Source organism: Oikopleura dioica, chromosome XSR, assembly GCF_907165135.1.
Source record: "Oikopleura dioica chromosome XSR, OKI2018_I68_1.0, whole genome shotgun sequence".
NCBI lineage: Eukaryota > Metazoa > Chordata > Appendicularia > Copelata > Oikopleuridae > Oikopleura > Oikopleura dioica.
The window spans coordinates 11,440,415-11,460,565 of record NC_137294.1 but is presented as its reverse complement, the minus strand read 5'-3'; the positions used below and the strand labels follow the sequence as shown (position 1 = coordinate 11,460,565).

Sequence of the window (20,151 nt, the reverse complement as noted above, 5' to 3'; positions counted from 1 at the left end):
TCTTTTAACATTCTTTGGTTTCCACAACTTCAATCATGTCTTCTTAAATATCATTTATATTATATCAATCATGGCTTCTCAATCCTGGTTTCTACATCGTCAATCCTGGCTTCACCGACTTCAATCATGGCTTCTTCAACGCCAATCCCGACTTCTCTCATGTCAATCCGGGCATCATCAATTTAAATCTAGGCTTTTCAAACGTTAATTCAATCTTGGAGAAGCCATGATCGACATTCGAAAAGCCATGATTGACAACTGAGAAGCCGAGACTGACGTCTGAGAAGCTAGGATTGAAGAAAGTGACGCCCGGATCAGCGTTGACGAAGTCGGGATTGACGTTTTTTCCACCAGGATTGATGTCCGAAAATCTAGGATCGAAGTTGTTGAAGCCGGGATTGACTGTAGAGAACCCAATAAAATCAAGTCATATGATCAATCAATTCAAATTAATTCACATCGCCGTTTCCCCAAGTTGAGCAGACGGAGATCTTGGGCAAACGGCGACTTGGGCACTCATCGAAGGACGGAAGCTTTTCAATATGATAAGTTAGAATTTTTCTATATAATCGTAAATAACCGTTTTGAAGAAGCTGAGGGTTACATTGCTAGCAATCATTTTAATGTGAAAGTCTCGTCGATCAAAAATGCGGGAAAACCTGATTAGATAGGCAAAATCTGATTTTACTGGTGGATAGAAAAGCGTTGAAAAAATCAGGTGACGAAAACTAGAAAAAATTCTGGCCAGAAAATATCGGTCAAAAATCCCGTTAGAGTAGGGCCATTTTTTGACCAAAAATGGTCAATTTTTTTACAATTTTGTTAATTTCACCCCCTTAATCTCAGTTTTATTCATTGATTTTAGGCTCAACAGATTCGGGAGGTTCTGTAGATTCCAAAAATATAAGATTTATATCCAGACCATGTGTATAGGCGAGATTACGATCACCCCTGAAAAAATTCTCGTCGACCCCCCCTCCTTAAGAAAGTAAATGATTAGTATTTAACTCTCTTTTAAAACCTCTTTTCAGGAGTTCGAATTCCGGGAAGGCAAAAGATATGTAAAAATCCGATTCAATCGGGCAGAATATCGACGTGGACAAGGAGAAGAGCTGACGATCTGGAGAGAAGAAAGCAGACTTACTGGATTTTAATTTATTTAACTCTTTTTCCGTTTTGTTATTTTTCTCGCTTTTTTGGTTTCTGTTTCTGTTTTTTTTTCATTTGTTTTTAAACACTTTTCTTTTTTCTTTATTCTTAATTTCAATAAAAATCAGCTCGCGACTACCTCTTAGAATTACTGAATACAAAAATTTTTATATGAAAGAGTTTATTAGGCATGTCAATTTATTATTATGACCAGTTGAATGTTGGAGAGTTTAATGCAGATCATTGATCTGAGATCAATTTTGCTCAAGAAATAATGTGTTTTCTTCTATGTTTTCAATAGTCAAAATATACCTTTTATGAGTTTGTTTTTGAGCCCTTGCGTCGCCGGCGCAATTACAGCTCAAATGCAGAAAGAGGGAACGGCTTTGGAGTGAATTGATAAAGCGCAGATTGAGACTGGCTGTCTTCGTTGTTCGGATTTGAGCTGCCATCGTGAGTGTAGAAAACGATTGAGTAGCTGCGAGTGAAGACGTAGAATAGCGGCAGGAACTTGGTCTTGAGCGCGTCAAAGGCAGCGTCGATAGTTTCTTCGAATTGAGTCCAGTACTCTGCTCGGTGGCCGTGGCTCGATGGTTCAAAATCAGTAGCGTACCTTGACGAGTTGTGAATACAAACGTCCTAACAGATCAATCTAATAGTACCTCGGGTAGAATTTCTTTCCAATGGTCGCGGGCCAAGCGGAGTACAGACAAGCTGCAGCAAGCTTTTGCGAGAGCTTCGTCGGATCAGCAGGTGTCACCGAAATCGCAGTGTTCCAGTCTTCCTTTTTAATTCGTCTGAGAGCGCTTGTGTCGGAAAATTTGATCTTCATCTTCGACTTGATGCTGAAGTCCAGCGGGATGCTACAGGTTTGATTGAGGTTGTTTTGGGCAGTGAATCCGTCGCGAGCGCTGTCATCATCAAGATCTCTAGAAAGTGATCAGAAGCGAACCTTACTGTATTCTTTACCTCATGTTGGCAATGGTTCTTCTTCGATTTCGGAGGCTTCTGCCATTGCTTCCGTTCAGAATATTCTCAAATTTGAAGCGGTCCTCGATATTTGGCAGGTCGGTGACATTACCGTGGTTTTCCAGCGCCGATAGAAACTCATTATCTCTAGCATTTGCTTTCTCGTCCTTCTGTGAATCATCCGTTTGGGAATCGACTGTAAGGGAGCTAAATCCCAAGGACGTATTAGCTGGATCATTTGTCTGTTCCTTGAGCTTGGCGAAAGGGTTGAATGTTTTTAGCGGCTTCTTCGGGAGGTTTTCTTTTTCCTCCGTTGAAGTCTTCGAAGTGATTGATGCCCTAGTTGTCTTCTTGCGCTTTCGCTTGATGACCGCGGCTGGATTGACCCAACTACCCGTCCCGTCATCTCCCATTTACACACTGAAATCTACAGTTATTGTGCGAGTGAAAACAACGAAGATTTTCATGAACAAGAAAGATTTTACGGTCTTTTGCTAACCCCAGATATTAATGCTTAGTTGGTCTTGATAAAATTTGAAAAGCTGAGTCCAAGATTGTCGATTGAACCCCCATTTCGAAGCCAAGTATAGACCAGCTTTGGCCGAAATTACGACAAACGGACCAGAATAAATAAGCTACTGACTATTCAGACCTGCTGTATCGCTGGAACGACCTTATGACTGAAGAGCACGCAAAAAAATTTTTCCGATTTACTGTCCAAAAAGGACCTTGCTGTTGAACAATAGCAATTGGCTTGGCGGCGGATAGACGAGAGGGGCTGCTATAGCCTATAGGACAGTTTGCTGTTGTCTGAATCGTAGTTTTACTCGGAGTTAGCAGTATTGATTGCGATTTTCATAGTTTTCTTGGCAGATTGGATCTTTTTCGACAATCTCATTGGGCTGGTGCTTGATTTTGTCTCTGTTTCTTCCACTTCCGAGTCGCTGGAACGTCTTCAACTGGAGGAAAAAGACGATGAAGAGCTCGAGCCAGAGGAGCTGGAGGACGCGGATAGGCGGCACGAAGTTCGCGCTTTTTGGCGGATTCTTGGGCTTGCTCTTGGCAGTAGAACTGTCGGCTTTATTATTGTCTACTGGGCGATTTTGCTTCAAAGTGTTTTGGAACTTTTTTTGTTTCTTTGATTGCTAGTTTTTCTTTTTCCGCTTTGGTCTGTTTGTTTTGATAAGCAGGTCTTTCAGGGGAGAAGTCATTGCTTTCGGAGGAGGAGCTACTTTCTATTTGGGCGAAATCAATTTACCACGAAAAGTAAAGTATTTGGGGCAATCTTTCAAGAGTACAAACATAAAGTTTCAAAAGCATATATTCTCTCTAGAACTGTATTTGCTTGAAATTGCTAGACATCTATAAGAATCCTTGGAATCAGTTTTCTTTTCGATGAAATCAAGGAAGATCATCTACAATAGTGATGATTTTTTTCTCGTTCTTTTTTATATCTTCAACCTTTTTATAATTCTTACCAATCTATATTTACTAATAATATGGTAACTTTTTAGAAAGCATCATGATTTGCGAACTTGTTGACGGCATTTCCTGGGCGCTGCTTTATGCCTGTGCATATGTCGTAACCTGGTTCCAACTGGAATTGGAAAAGATCAAGAACAAAAGAAGGGAGAGAGAGGTAAGTTTTCCGAGTCTAGGTTAAAAATACTGCCAACTTTTTGCAGACAAATTTTGTCTCCCGATTAAAACAGTCAGAGAAAATATGCTTCAATAGAAGTTGATTCCAACTAATTTTTTAGATGGACGAAAAGGAAGCGCAAATGGCCGAAAGGGAAGAGCGACTGGCCGAAAGGGAAGAGCGAGTGGCCGAAAGGGAAGAGCGACTGGCCGAAAGGGAAGAGCGACTGGATACAATGTCTCAACATCTCCATTTTCTTCTTCATCTTTTTGAAAGATGTTTAGTGCAGCAAGCCATGATAACCCAGGAAGAAGCCCAGCCGCCAAACAGTCCATCGGTGAGTCTCATTTCTATAATTTCGATTAAGAATCGATGAGTTCTAGCAGAATATTTATTTTTTATTCTAGGCCAACAACGAAGAAGGAGAAGATGAAGATGATGATAATGACGACGACATTTTTCATTCATGTTCAGGTAATTCAGGTGATAATGGTAGCTGTAGAACGATGTTTGATTTACAAATTTTCACCACTTCCAATGGCCGTTATTTTCATGTGTGTATTTCTCGGTGAGTTCTTGATTAAACGGCGCGTAGAACTTCCTAGATTCCTAGACTCTAGGACCTAGAGCATAAACTCGTCCTGAAAGAGGAGCATCCCAGCGAGAATAGTAATCTTTCACGCAATGGCGGATTTCTTCTGAGCTTAATTCACCAGGCTTATTTGGATTCGAATTAGAGGTTATCAAAGATATTTATTTTTTTCTATGTTTTCTTGATATAATGATGAAAAAAATATGTAACATTATTCAATCCGAATATTATTCAAGATTTACTACATACATGTATACTTAGACAGATTAGAATCCCTAGCAATGAGCCCTCTAAAATCTTCCTCATTGCAATCTCGATGACTTCTGTAAAGTTCCCATGTCCCTGTAAGTAGTACCAGCCAGGCATTGACAGTTCTCCCTTCTCCTTCGTTTTCTAAATGAAACTTTTGATTGAGCGCTTTGCTGAAAATGTGAGAAAATCCCCCAATCTCGAGGGGGAAATTGTAGTCCGGGGTCTTTTCGTACGTAACTTCGTCGGAGTAAGAGTTCGGCATCTGATTCAAATACCAATCTAATCCCATCTTCCAGTTTGTCGGCCGGTTGAAAAATGCTTCTCGCCAGTTTATCTCTTCCTTCAGCTGCTGGAGCTCGACACAGACTCGGAGGGTCTTGGCTTCTTCGGTTTCGATAGCAGCTTTAGCTTCTTCAAGAGTACCCTGGATATTAGATTGTTCTTGGTCAGCGATTCTCTTGCTCTTTTCGAGTTCGTGGATGGTCTTTGATCCTTTCTGGAGCTGGTCAACAAGCTTTTGAACTTCCTCGGCAAGGTTTTGGTTTTCTAGTCGGATAGATTCAAGCTGATCAACCGCCTCTTCAGTAGATTTTTGAGATTGAAGAGCTCACTCTGCTGAGATCGAACTCCCTTTTGCGCAATTTCGAGTTCAACGGCGGCTTCCTCCTGCTTTTGTTTAGCTTCGGACAGGAGCTTGTCGTAGTTTCGCTGTTTCTTGTCGAGTTGAGCGGCGGCGGCGGTTCGCTCCAAATCAGCAGAAAGATCTTCAACTTCGCCCTGAAGTCGGGTCTTTGTCTTCTCGAGGGAACCGCATCATCCCTCAGCTGCCTCGACCTGTTCTTCGGACTCCTGGAGTCGCGCGACAACCTTCTTCTTCGCTTCTTCGAGCTTTTCAGTTCGCTGAATAGCATCAGTCTCATACTTGTTTCGCCACTGGACGCACTCGTTGTTGGATTTTGTCAACTTACGCTGGAGGTCTTGCTTAGACTCCTGCTCCTCTTCCATGTGCTCGAGATTTCGAGTCTGTTTCTCGTAGTTGAGCTTAGACTTGGTCAAGGATTCAACGTTGACGTGGAGCTCATCGACTTCAAGTTTGGCCTCAGATTTTTCTTTCTCAAGCTTTTGCTTGACTCGGTTGAGATTTTCGATCTGCTCATTGAGGCTGCTAGATCGGCTACCTTCTAAAAAATTTGCATGGATGAATTTTCCCTCTCGCTCTTTCACTCGCGAGCATTTAGGAGCATTTCAAATTCTGGCCTCACTTTTTTTTAGATAAAAAATATTTCGATTTACAGTGAATATTTAATCCATGATTAAGAAGATAACGACAACGACAACGACAACGACAGCTACAACGACATCGACAACGACAACGACTCTGGCTCCGACTCTAGCTCCGACTCTGGCTCCGATGAAGAAACCACCGGCGTTATTGAAAGGTATGCAATTTTTGTCCCTTCTTTAAAAAATCATCAAAATCAATCAATATAAAGTTTACATTAAGAAATAAAAAGCGAAATTTTAAATATTCACTTTCAATTTAGTGAAAGAAGAGTCTCAACTACCTCTGTAACGCCAATGTCCACGTCCTCATCACCTTCCGTTCCCTCCACGTCCTCCATTACTACTTCCACACTGTCAAGCTCCAGCTTCATTACTACGACATGTTCATCCTCCGAAGACGATTGCGAGCCTCAGCGTCGAAACATTTACGCCGTCCTTATTCTACTTTACTTTATTTATAGAGCTCTGGAATAAATTTGCGAATAAAATTATAGAGTACATTTAGATGTCATGGTAATTGCGCTGTAATTTGGCGTGAGCTCGTGTGAACGTTTACTCTTGTTGATTTTGGGGTGGACAAAGGCGATTTCCTGTTATGCAGGGTACGTTCGACTGAGAATGTTTAAACAAGCAGGGCGAAGTAACAATCGCTTCATCAAAACAGTTGCTCTTTGAGCTTTTGTGTTGAGCAGGCGCGAATCATGGATGATCCACCATCTACCACATTCCTTTGTTTCTCCCTTCAAGAGCACTAGAACATCCAAAAGCTGGAATTATTCTCAAAAAAGCGCGACCACAAGGCCGACAAGAGAAAGGTATGTCAAAGTCGACAGTGATTTTTTATTTTATTCGAAGGACTTCGGTTCATGGCGCCTTCGCCAAAAACTTCAAATATTTACCAAATATCATTTTTTTGATTTTTTAATTTCCACGTTTCGAGGGTACCACTTTGTTTAACTCTCAATTTCATAAAAAAGAGATCGTCTTCCTCGAATTCAAAGGTAATAAAAAACCGAAGTTTTTGAAGAAACTAAGGAGTTTTTTGAAAGAGAAAGTTTGGAAATGTGCAAATTTAAGGGAGTAGATGTCGTTAATCGTTACTTTCGACCAACTCTCAAAATAACCAGCAGATTTTTCTTGAGGTTAGGGTTAGAGCTCGTATTAGGATGTCAGTTCTTCAGGATAAAATTTAAGATAAAGTCAAGTTCAAATACTTCTGAGAATAAATTCTGAGGACGTGTGTAAAAAGAGCAAAAGGGAGATTTTGAAGATTTGTTTCTGGCTTTAGCGCTTAGTGGGAAAAAAATGCTGGCGCGGGGCTGTAGCATCTAACAGTACTCTGAGCATGGCCCCCTTCTTCAAGTGACATTTGTCAATAGAGATAGTTACAGTTCGAGGCAACCAAAATAAAATAAGCAAAGATATCGGCTTGATAGTCAGCTAGTGACAAACGGTGAACATTTTCTGAATAAAGACAATCCCGTTCGTTTTCGATAAGAGCATTTTTGCCGCTCTCTCCTAAAAAGTACAATAGATTGGACTCAGCAACCTTTGTTGAAAATCTGAGTCAGGGACCCTGACCCTAATCCTAACCCTGACTCAGGGTCGCGAAAGAGCTTCAGTCAGGACCCTGACTCAAATTTTCCAAACAGGTTCCCGAGGCTAGAGTCGAAAAGAAGGCTTATTTCTTCGATTTATTGTACCTAGCCACTCTTTCTTTTCGATACTGGCTTTTGAGAAGATTACAGGCGGCTTCTATTGAGGCAGCCTGCTCCTTCGGAAGTAAGCTGCTTCTTACAGTCGCTGTTTGAAGAGAGACACAGGAGGGGCATTGTTGTTGTCGAAGAAGACTTGTAAAAGCGTTTCAAATCTTTTATCTGCGCATGTTTACTGTTCCTTCGTTTGTCCTTGACTTTGGGCACACACTTTTTTAACACACACGCGCGCGCTTAGAGACGAGATCAAGGAAGAGAACCGACCGCGCTTGTATTTTCGACTGTTGATAATTGCATTCCTGCTCGTTTAGTTCGTGACACTGCGCAAATAGCGAGTCAAAGTAAAGAAATCAAGGAAGAGGGTTGCTTCCTCCAATTTTGATTTATTTTTCTTTTCTCTTCCACCGCCCAAAAAAGATAAATTTAGAAAAGAAGAAGAAGAGGAATGGTCGAGTTGAGTTGGGATGAGCGAAGAGAACTACGGCGAAAACAGAGATTACAGTCAAGGTACAGTTGTTGAAATGGTTGTTTTCTTGGCTCGTCAACCTGCGTAGAAACCTGAGTCAGGGTCCTCAAAAAGTATTTTTTTGACTGGTAATTTAGCGAATAATTTCGTGTCAAAAAAAGCCGCAAGGTGGCTATGATTCTAAGCTCTTTGAGGACCCTGACTCAGGTTTCTACACAGGTTTTCTTGTTTCTTGCAGAATCTTTTCTTAGAAAATTCTGCTAATTTTTTTTCTTCTTCAGAAATGTCAATTCAAATATAGAAGAAATAAAAGAACGCCGCCGCCAAAGAACCGAAAAAAATCAAAGCTGAAAATGCGAAAATCCAGTAAGTTTGAATCCAACTTCGCCGTATCATTTAATTGCCAATGATTGTGTCGCTGAATTTTTAACTGAAAAATAATATTGCAAAAAGGAAACAACTGGAAAGTGATGAGCAGGCGCGGGAGGAGAGACAACGGGTTCGAGAAAAACGGAGACAGTCGAGAGATTTTGAGCTCGATCCTGATTATATTCAAAGGATTAACGATATGGTCATGCTCAGGATAGCAGGTACTTTTTATTGGCAAAAATGGGCTTCTTCATTTTTTTCATAATAAATTGGATACCGCGGAGCTTCTTGAAAAGAAGCCTGTCCATATCAATGGTCTCCTCGGTATCTAACTTCTTCTAGGGCCCCCAAGTCCTGATTTCACTGGCCCGGACCGCCCAGCACCTCTGCGTCGAAGAAGCACCGCAGATCTCCGTCGAAGTCTTTCCTCAATCCGCCGAGCAAGCTCCATAGCCAGCGGGGGAGTCCCTCCGACGAGTGAGCGATTTGAGCGATCCTGCCACCAGCGACGTCGTCTTCGAAAACTCCACTGCTCCGGCCAAGTCTCAAAACGGCTCAAGCTACGAGGTACTTTTTGCTTTATTGGTGTTTGACGAGGGAGGGTCTCGTAGTTCATCCCCAGCGCTCTTGAATTTTGATGGATTCTTTTGAAAGAGTTTATTTATCGCATGAAATATTCACAAATTGATTGACAAATCGCTATTTCCTAATCTCATGTGACCCAATCTCCTTTTCGGGAATTATAGAAAAGAGGATCTTTTTTCAAAATCGAGAAATAAAAAGTAAAAAGTGAAATGGGTTCTGCTTGTTCAAGCGACAGTGGATCATTCGAGAGTTCATCCGGTTCCTCGTCCGATTCCTCCGATAATTCGTCAGAAGATGACGCATCTTCAGAAGACAGATCTTCTCAAGAAAGTCTCGAAGTTGGGAATTTATCTGCTTCGCAAAAACTTCGCAATAGAACTCGTTCGATTATATCCGGTAAGCAACAGCAAGTCCACCCTCAATTTAGAACATTTTTTCAGGAATCAAAATTCGTTCGCCAAAAGAAGAGCCGCTAGAAATCGTCCAAACAACAAATAAAGACGGAGTTTCGTTGATCAGAAAGCTGCGGCTTATCCGAAGATTGGGACCTCTGTCAAAAGCAGTAAATGCAGCAGAAGAAAGCACAAAAATGCAAATTCCCGAAATTCGCGTAACAAAAGCGCCAAACTCTTTTCTCCGCCGCGCTAAAATGGTCAAACTTGGGAGCTTGACGAAATCGCCAAAAGCTGAAGAAAAATCTCCAAAGACAGAAAAAAAGTCTCCAAATGCTTTTCTACGAAAAGCGAAATTTCTTGGAAGCATTTCCAGGTCGGCGAAAAGCGAAAAAGACGAAGAATCAATCGAAGAAGAGAAAAAATCTCCTCGTGGTGGTGGTTTTTTGCGAAAAGCAAAAGGCCTCGCCCGACTCAGCAGTTTATCCAAGTCGCCGCCGTCAGAATCCAAATCCCCGCCGCCGCAGGTATCAGGTAAACAGACCTTCACAAACATGTCTTTTTTTGCAATCTGCAGCGCGTGTTACAGAATTAGTTTTCGATAAGCGCCATTTCCAGCGCAAATCTGACGGATGCAGGTTGCGGATTTTTTCTATCAAAAAAAATCACTTCCGCAGCTTGTGGTCAAACATTTCCCCCTTTTTTTTACTGTTGGTTTCATTTTAAACAAGTCCTAGTTTTTCATCAGATAGAGCAAACTAGGCTACCAGTCACTGTGGTTCGTTTTATGCAACCAAACTATAAGTGGTTTGTTTCGAGCGATCACCTGCTGAGATCGTAGGTTCTAGGGCGCCATCTTTTTCTTAGATTTTTGGATAAAAGCGACAGCTGGTTAAAAGTTTCATTCAAAATTACAAAATGATAAACTCTTTCAAGTGGCATATCGTCCATAATGACAACATTACTGTAAACGTGAATATCAAAGTTTGAGATTATTGACTGTATAAAATGAAGCTCTATGTATTTCTGTTTTTTCTAGTGGTTCCCCATATCCATTGATTATGAAATTGTTTAACATACCCTGAAATTCAATGACCCTGAATACAATGTGAAGTGATTTCATCGTCTTATTGTCTTTATTACTACTTATTCGATAACATCTTATATATTATAATTTATATTTAAATTCTTAAAAAAAAACAAAAATAGAAAATAATTATAGGGAAATCCTTTTTCTCCCGAAAAGCGCGTCTTCTGGCAAGTCTCGGTTCCTCTCCAAAAATGACAAAATCAGAAGATCACGAAGCCAGCGTTACCCGCGCAAGCTCAACTTCCAAAGCCCGATCAATCATCAAACGCCGACGGATGTTAGGAAAGCTTTTCCAAGTAAAATCGGAAGATCACCCGGCAGCCGAAGAAGTCGAAGACGCAACTGACCAGGCATTATCGGCGACAATGATGAGTTCGTTGGCACCGTCACGTGACGGTTCTAGCGCGTCAGAATCCATGAGAACGTCGCGCTGGGGATCGGCCAAGAGCTCGAGATTCTCCTTTAGTCTTTTTAGCAAATCCAAAAACGTAAATCGCACAAACAATTTTATTGTTCGATTAAAGTAACAAACCTTTCACTCAATTTCTTTTTTTTTTTTTCTAGTCTTCCAGGAGCAGCGAGAAGCGGCGAAACAGTGGGTAAGTACCTGGACTCGACAAGCTGTGTAGAGACCAGAGTCAAGGTCCTGAAAAAAGCACTTATGAAAAGCCGCGTAGCGGCTTTTTTTTTAAACGAAGCCGCGTTGCGGCTTTGCCATAATTGCCATCTCAATATATTTGATCTTTTGGGGAAGCCGCTCCGCGGCTGCTTTGTTTTAAAAAGCCGCAGCGCGGCTATTCATAAGATATCTTTCAGGACCCTGACTCAGCTTTCTCCACAGGTTGTCGAGCCCAGGTAAGTACATCAGAAAATGGAAGAGGGACAGGAACTAGTTTGCGCCTGAATAGCTCGCAAAAGAGTTGCTGGGAAGAGCAACTCTTGCATCTCCCGGCAAGCGAGCCGTGAAACGAGCAAAGGGCTCGAATCAGCATAAAACCAGCCCCCTTTTTTTGGAGTTACTCGCTCACTCACTGCGCGAAGTCGAATAAAATACGATTTTTCAAGTTTGAGAGTTTCTTCAAAAAGAGAGACCTTTAGAGCGTGTTTGAAGTAACAATCTCCGTTTTTATAAGAGCGAGCTCAATAATAATAATTTATTTCATCGTTATTTTAAATTGCGTTCCCTTTTTTCTCCATTTTTTTTAAATAAAAGCTAATCCGATCGGCACTGCGAGTGAAGCCCGTTTGTGTTTGCGAAGCAGTGAATTTGCAGAAAGCGAAATTACCATTTGGGCATTTGCATTAGTGACATTAGAGAATTTTTCAATCCAAAAATCACGTCTTTTTTCTGCTGCTTCTAAAATTACTGTGGTCGCCGAACTCTGCTGCTTGAAACAATGCTTTAAAATTTAACATTTAATTACATATTTATACATTAATCGAATATTCCCCGCTCGTTTGAGCTCTTTAGTGTTTTTTCTTCTCTGTCCATTCAGACTTTTTTCTACTTAGAGTATTCGCTTCTCCACAGTTCAAGTCACGTGACTCCAGTTTCAATTAGAATCTAGCTTTTTCATAAAAGACGAAGTTCCATTTTCAGGTACAAAAAGAACTTATTTGTTTTACGATTAAGGGGGTAGATGTTGGAAATGCCAATTTTCATGAGTTTTCATGAGTTAAAATAGTGAACCCCTTATATTCCCAAACTTCGAGCTCCGAACTATACTGTAATTTTATTACTTCTATTTTTTCAGAAAAAGTTAAGGGTATCACTCTGTTATCAAAAAGAATAGACAATCTTTAGATTTTTGTTTAGGTTTTCTAGCGTGATAATCGCATTAGACTTTCGGACAAAATCACTTCAAAGATTAAAAAATAATATTAAATTTTATCAATTAGAACTGCTAAATAAGGGTGTCACTATATAAATGCTCAGGGAAAAGTCATCTTAAGATCATCAATTTCTAGCCCCTACGACTGTTTAAAAACAATATTCTTGCGAATATGAATAATTAGGAAAATGATGATTCTATTTTAATTGTGCATTAGAGGCGGAATTGGCGGGAACGAACGTCATGCGAATCTCAATTTGAGGGGTTGCTGATTTCGTTGCAAATCAGAATTCCTCTCCAGTTGAGAAAGTATAGATTAACCGTCGACAATTTAATAAAAAGACCTCTTTTTTCTCGATTTTTTTTTCTTCAGCGTACTCAACCATTGAAAATAGATACTTGTAGGAGTAGCCTCTTTGTTAGACGGGAGATGAACGGAGCCAGAGAAGAAAAAAATAATAAAGCACGGACAAACCCGCAAATTGAAAATTCGCAAATTTGAGATTGAAATAAAAAAAGAGAGAGAGACCGGGAGGAGCAATGATCTGGACGGGCTTTTTTCTTTTTCAGATGCACACCCCCTTAATTTTCTAGGGTTAGGGCTTGGTACTGGTCCGGACCTGGTACTGGGTACAGTGGTTTGACCACTACGCGCACCCCAATTTTTGTTCCAAATTGACGATTTAGCCACGATCTTGTCTTTTTTGAAAAAAGGGATGATATTTTCAGACCTTTTCCTAGCAGAAAATATTCGTCTTTGAAAAATTCGGAGCTAGTTACTGTATAAATTTGGACAATCTTAGTGGCGCGCGAACTGCACACACCACTAGATTGCTGATTATGCTATTTTTTGATAGTTCCTTATTTACGATTTTATTCATTTTTGCACTAGAAATAGATAAGGGATCAAAAATTACAAAACAAAAAAAAATTTGAAAAAATCTTTATTCGTTAAAATTTTATAGCGCTTTGAAAAGTAGTGACTGGCGGGGCGATCGTCCTTGATCGATACTGAAATTTTTCCTTTTTAAAAGTCCTGTCCAGATTGTTTCTCCTCTAATTGAACTCGAGGGAATCGTAACTCTGCAAATTGCTGTTACTGCAAGTGCAGCTTTTTCGCCCAACATCCGCAGTGTGATGATTGATAACTCCAGAGAGCGGGCTCTTTTGCTTCAAAAAACTCGAGAGATCACCCCTTATGGCATATTTATGAATCGCGGTTTTCCTCGCCCATAAATATTCAATCAGTACGCTATGGATATTTTTTTGAAAGCTCCAAATCAATCCAAAAAAAAAAGAGAGAAAGAAATGGAGACGTTCAATTCTTTTTGCTGAAGCACAAAATCACCCCTTTTCCTGTCCCATTTTCAAAGAAACTTTCAATTATTTTTTCCTTATTTCCGTTTTTCAGATCAAGCAAAATGTCCGAAGAAGTGAGCCAGGCTCCAGAAATGCTCGAAAACGCAGCTCCAGCTGAAGAAATCGCCGAGAAAAAGGTAGAGAATATTTAACTTCTCTGGATTCATGGCGCATCTGGGAAATGATGCATGCAGCGTGATTTATTAGCAGCAATCATAAAAGACAAATAATTGGGTAGGCGCAACATGCAATTTTAGCCTTGAACTTCCGCTGGTGACGCTGCTTGCTCCCACGCGCATTTTTTATTTTTGACGCTCCGTATTTTCGCTTTTTTCTTGGGAAAGAATGTACAAACAAACACTTTTTAATTGCAGAGCAGGCAGTTTTAATTGCCTGAATTAAGGGCCTTCAAAGCGAATTTATTTTAAATGGAAGTTTTTTTATCCAGAAAATTGTCAAAAGAAATGACATTGATAATTATGTTAATAATCACTGATTATTAATCAGCTTTGAAAATGAGCGAAATCGAGGTTTTATTTCGAGATTAAAAGATCAGATTAGGGTTAGGGTTAGGGTTCGTGCTAGGGTTATTCTACTGTATAGAATTTCATTGGTAAAATGAGATAAGGGTATCACTTGATTAACTTTCAAAGAAAAGCTTGTTGGAAAATAAAGATTTTCGACGTGTACCCCCTTAAAACCGTCCTTCTTAGAGTGGGTTAATTAAAATGGGGAGAAGAGAATTCAATCAAAAAAGCGATGAATAAGAGTCGATATTTTAATGATGCCATTTCTTTCTTCTTCAATATTGAGCGTGTAATCGGGAGCGAACTGAATTGGACAAGGCTGTGGTTTGAACCGTCCCCAGCACGGTTGTGTCAATACACCCTTTTTTGGAGAGTGGCTAACCCGTAAATAGAAAAACGTTATTTCCACTCCGGCAGTGGGTCAAATCAATTTTCAGGCTGCGAGCGAGGGCGTTGCTAGAAAAATCAAAAACACAAAGTTATAAAATGTGATCTAAACAATAATAATCTGTCAGAGTAATAATCATCGCGCTACAATGTGGCAATAACCTTTTTATGAAGCTGTTTTATATGCGTTGATTGATCAGCTAATCATTTTCCGTAACAAGCCCGTAATAATGTAGGAATGCTGTACTGCGCTCCTCGGTAGCCTGTGTAGAAAACCTGAGTCAGGATTTGAAAAGACCTTTAATGAAAAGCCGCGCAGCGGCTTTTACAAAAATAAAGCCGCAAAGAGCCTTAGCTATAATCAGCTTTTTATGCATTTTTCGAATCCTGACTCAGGTTTGTAGGAATGCAGTACTGCGCTCCTCGGCAGCCTGTGTAGAAAACCTGAGTCAGGATTTGAAAAGCGCTTTACGAAAACCTACATTGCGGCTTTTTTTAACAAAGAAGCCGCAAAGCGGCTTCGCCATTGTTAGCATTTGTTTATGTATTTTTTAAATCCTGACTCAGGTTTTCCACACAGGTTGCCGACCCCAGATTCAGTAGCTCGGTTTTCATGAGTATTCGACTTCTTTAACTTTTCGTAAATTCATCATTTTTTTGTTTGAATTCAGCTCCCGTCTGAATGTGTTACTTTTTATCTTCTTACTTTTTTTTCTTTCCCAAAGGTTAAATGCTCAACGTCAGCGCCCGTAATCAAAGTTGGCCTGCCTATTCAACAGGTGCAACAGCTCGACGACTTGCAAAAGAAGAGAGAGCCTCTCTCTTTTTTTATATTTCTATTTCGCATGCACTGTTGACTGTGTGTAAGTTTATGCTGCAGTGCGCGCGAAATATGTGCATGACCACAGCGAAAATGACAGATGTTATTCACAGACTGGCTTTTTGTTTTCTTACTGTTCTGGGCCGCTGGTTTTTCGAACTGTTATGGGGCGTTTTTCAAGGGCTGCTACTGTAAGAGCACTACTAAACATTAAAAATAGATTGAGTAAGGAAACTTTGGCGAAGGCGCTTTGCGGCTTCGTTGAAGAATAAAAGCCGCTACGCGGCTTTTTCATGAAAGCTTTCTAAGGCTCCTGACTCAGGTTTTCTCCACAGGCGACTGAAAAAACTTGACATCTAAAAACTCAATTTCGCTCGTTTTCAAACTTCCTTATTGACAATTTTCAACGTCTTTTCTTATTATTTATTATTTTTTTTTCTTGAAAAGAAGGCTTCTGAAAAGTTTTTTCTTCCGGAGCATAAGCAGGAAATCGCAGAAGACAGTTATTTTTTGGGCGAAAGGTGATATAAGAAAATGGGGGCGTGGGAGAGCTGCGCGTCCGGGACTAAGGGAGGGAGCTCTCCTCCGCGAGTCCGACATCTCCACGACTGACTGCGCAAACACGGGCAACTAATGATTCACTTCATTCGCACTTTTTTGAACATTTGAACCGAGAACACTTTTTTGCCCTTTTTTTATTATCAGACTTGTCCATCTCGAGTCGCTCAGGAGTTGAATCAGTCAGAGATTCAACAAGAGATCGTCCTACTCGAAGAACAAATTTCTAAAAAGAGAGATGAGCACGGAAAGAAGAAGAGCAGAAATAAGAAGATCTCTTCGGGGAATGGAAGATGAGGCGAACGAGCTTTTCGCCTTTTTAGAAAATCAACGGCAGCGGCGAAAAACGATCGGAATCGTCATCAACCAAGGACTCGGCTCTCCTCAACTTCTTCTCCATTCGAAAGAAAGGGGCGAGTTAGATTAGAAAACCTTTTGAGGATTTCGCCAGTGTAAACAGCCGGCGTTCTGAAGGGCCATTCTCGAGCGCTTGAACTGCTAGAAAATTGAAAACCTGAAAGGAGAAAATTCACAGAAAAGGAGCGCTCTTTTCGTAACTTTCGAGATCAAGTGCCTTTTTCTTCTCAAGGTTTATTTTTGTTGTGTTGAGCCGTTTTCGCAGGTGACGCCAAGCACCACATCACAATCAACACGGACGACATTCCCAACGACAACTCGCTGATACGCGTCTCCTCGAAGGAATTTTGGTGCTCCCGCTTCTTTTTTCCCTTTCCCACATTTATTCCCTTCTTCACGGGGCGTACAAAAACGCTTTCCTACAGACTTTCTAGCGGACGTTTTGGCAGTTTTATGGCCGAAGTCGAATTCTCAGAAGATTTTTTAGACAATAAGAAAGAAAAAGATGCGATTCAATTGCAAAAATTTGTCGAAAAAAGGGTTCAAATCGACTTGATTTTACGATTTTTAATAAGATGTGTAATTTTTTTCCATCTTTTTTATGATTTTTTTGTCTTAAATCTTCTGAAAATCGAAAATACCAACGATTCTTTGAGCATTTTTTCTTCTCCAAGAAAGTCTTTGTATAAATGACGGACGTATGATTTTAGTGAGACAGTTTACCGCTGGTAAGGTTTATGGATCACGCTCTCAGGTCGCCTCGTAAAAAAATCGAGTGAACTTGGCTTGCGTCTTTTAGTACTTTAATCAGAGAGATCTCTGTCCCTTTAGCTCATAAAACCGTTTTATCGCTTCCTCAATGAGAGCGTATTTTTCGAAAACAGCTGACTTTTTTCTCAGAATTTCTGAAAAAAAACGAAAATTGGAGCAGCGTCACTCCTGTTTAAATTTTCTCTTTGTCGCTCTTTGGCGGCCCAACCTTTTGAGCCCTTTCTTCTTGCCCCCGATAATTTCGATTGTTTCTGCCAAATATCTGGACAGCTGCAGTTGACAAATAACACTCAGGAAAATTTATGAGCTTCTCTCTCTCCCAGCCAAATTTTAAATAAGGGATCAAATCTCCCTCTTCGCGATAGAGTCCCCTTCATCCGTTTTAATTCATCCCAAGCGCTGATAAAACAGAAAAGGCTAATTGATAAATCCCCAACTGTCACGTGAGCACCAGTTCATTAGGGATCAGTTTATTCTTCTGGCCGTTGCAGTCCTTCTTATTCGACAACGAGTTCGCAGCGCTCCGTTCCCAAATGGCCGCCAGCTCCAGAAGCAAAAGCAGAATCCATTTCGCGAAGCAGCTCTTTTTCGCGGAAGAGCTCAGTTTCAGAAAGCCAGGAACAGGAATCAACAGAGCCTGACAGTCAGACTCGCATGTGGCAAGCGCATCGCGAGAGGCGACGGCGGATGAAACAGGCAAATCAAGCAGTGAAACTCGACGAGTCCAATTCAACTGCACCGTCAGTGTCCAGTGGTATTGCCGAAGCAATTACAGAGGAGCCAGCCAGCTGTACATCTCCTGCGCGCGTCCCAAGCGTCGCTAGTGAAGGTAAATCAACAAGCAAATACAGAGCTACCGCGATTCTGGATTTAGGCTGACTAATTTTCTCTGGAATTCCAGGATTAGTGACAATTAATTTGTCAAAGATTCTTATGATGATTAATATCAATGAAATTCTGAGTAGATTTTACGACTGTAGTATAAACACTCATAAGTAAAATATAAAACCGTTTTTTAAGCACCTCCAATCCCGCCCAGAACAGTGAATAAGCCGCTGCCATTATGTCCCAAACCGCGGCATAAATCCAAAATTGCCGCTCAACAGCAGCATCAGGAACAACAAGAAAAACAGATCATCGCGAAACAAGTCGAGCAGATTCCAGCATCGCCGAGTTCTAGCTGCGACGAGCCGAATTCCCCGGTCGAGTCCAATGACAGCGAGTCATTGCTGGAAACGACCGCAATGATGGACGAGGTCAATGTCCAGTCCTCGGATTCGGAGAATGAGCAGCAGACGGATTCCGATCCCGACTCGGGTATTTCTGGTGAAGCGACAGATCTAAGCCAGATCAACTTCAATTTGCGAGATATTGACGAGCTCGACGATCTCGCTAATGACCTTTTCCCGGTGACACTTGAACTGAGCCCAGAAACACTCTCCCACAAACCAGCCCAAAAATATCACACTTCCTTAAAACAAAGTCGCCCAAAAAGCAACCCAGTCCTAGCATCCTCGCCTCCTTCTTGCAAAATCCTCTCTTCTCAAAACGCAAACGCAAATTTCCTAAACACTAATAACTCAACGCCGTTTTCTCAATCTAAATCGAAGGTGGAGACAGAGGAGCAGCCGACGAAATCATACGAATCTACAGAAAAAGACCCTGCCCAGCAAGAAACTCCGCAAATTCAAATTCAAGCGGAGCAAGATCAGGTTCGTAATTCAAATTTTTGTCGATGAAATTGACGATTTTTATTTCAGGAGAATCTCAAAGAGAACTCCCCCGAAGCGAAACAGGAGGAAGAAGAGGAACAGCTTGTGGTAATAAACCCTGTTTCGTAGCACTGAAATCTACTGATGAAAAATTCTAGGAGAGCAAAAACATCGGCTCAGTGAACACCCGCCTGTCGCGCTACCAGTCCCGGGCGAACCAGTCGCCCGAGGTGCGCAAAGAACCCGTCCCGAAAGTCTCCACCATCGACAAATTCAAGGACAACTATCTCAAACAAACCGAGAAAGCAGGCAGCACAGTTCAGGTGAGCAACCCCTTTCCGTTCAAATAAGGAATAATTTCGAAGGCGGAGATGGCCACCTCGGGAGCGCTTTCGCTCAAGGACCGAATGAAAATGTTCGAAAATCAGTCGTCGAGGTCCGTTCAGCGCGAAGTCGTCGGACAGGCCGAGCGGGCAGGGGACATCCGCTCTAAGATCTCCAACTGGGGAGTCTCCGATTCTACCAACAGCTACAGTCAGGTAAAGAAGTTCAATTGATCACCGTTTTTTGATTTACAAGGCCGCAAAGACGCCAAAATCAGCGACTAAACGGTAACTGGACTGTGCTCTAATTTGAAATTTTCAGCGTGAGCGCATCACTGTAGCTCCTCTCAGCGACCGACGCTCCCAGTACACGGCGGTTGCGAACGCAAACTAACGAAAACCCTCTCCCGTCACGTGAACAATTTCATCAAGACTAATTGAACAAAACAACCACTCACCGCATCTCAGAATTATTAGAACCAGAAAAAGAAAAAAAAACGCTTCAAGCTTCAATTATTGGCAATTCGTGAACAAAAAACGCACACAACCGACAAGTGTTCTATCTTTCCTCGCTCTCTGTACTCTTCTTCTTTTTTTCTATTTCGCTACTTTCGTACAAAAAACAATTCCATAAAAACCCAGAAGGGACCCTTTATCAACTCTTCTTTTTCCACCGAGAAAAGTTCCCGATAAGATTCATACTTTACTTGTTAAGAAAATCAAAATATAGTTCTTCGCTCAAAGACCTGTCTTATCGATTCGCTTTCCAAATAAAAAAATAATATTCGCAAATTTTAGCTTATAAAAAGCTCATTTCCCCATGACAGATGCTCTGATTGAGAATTAGGGTTAGAGTTGAGTCTTCTATTTCGATAATTACTGTAGGAAATTTAATGAAGAATCGAGTTTTGACTTCTTGTCGACCCATTGAAACTGAAAATAAGGGTATCATTATTTAAAGTGAACAAGAAAAAAATAGCCGAAAAATTAAGTTCGAGCATTT

The 20,151-nt window shown here is 41.0% G+C and overlaps 2 protein-coding genes across 2 annotated transcripts in view; both read left to right on the top strand.

The window, feature by feature from the left end:
• LOC145709345 (DNA repair protein RAD50.L-like) overlaps positions 1–20,151 on the top strand; it is a 75,324-nt gene that overhangs the window by 46,528 nt on the left and 8,645 nt on the right.
• Positions 8,912–19,891, top strand: LOC145708277 (uncharacterized). Its single transcript, XM_081785933.1, has 8 exons — positions 8,912–9,002; positions 11,067–11,101; positions 13,746–13,830; positions 18,724–18,825; positions 18,874–18,945; positions 18,984–19,148; positions 19,191–19,364; positions 19,471–19,891. Exons 3-8 carry the CDS (start codon positions 13,756–13,758, stop codon positions 19,540–19,542), a joined length of 660 nt encoding a protein of 219 aa, XP_081642059.1. The 5' UTR covers positions 8,912–9,002; positions 11,067–11,101; positions 13,746–13,755; the 3' UTR covers positions 19,543–19,891.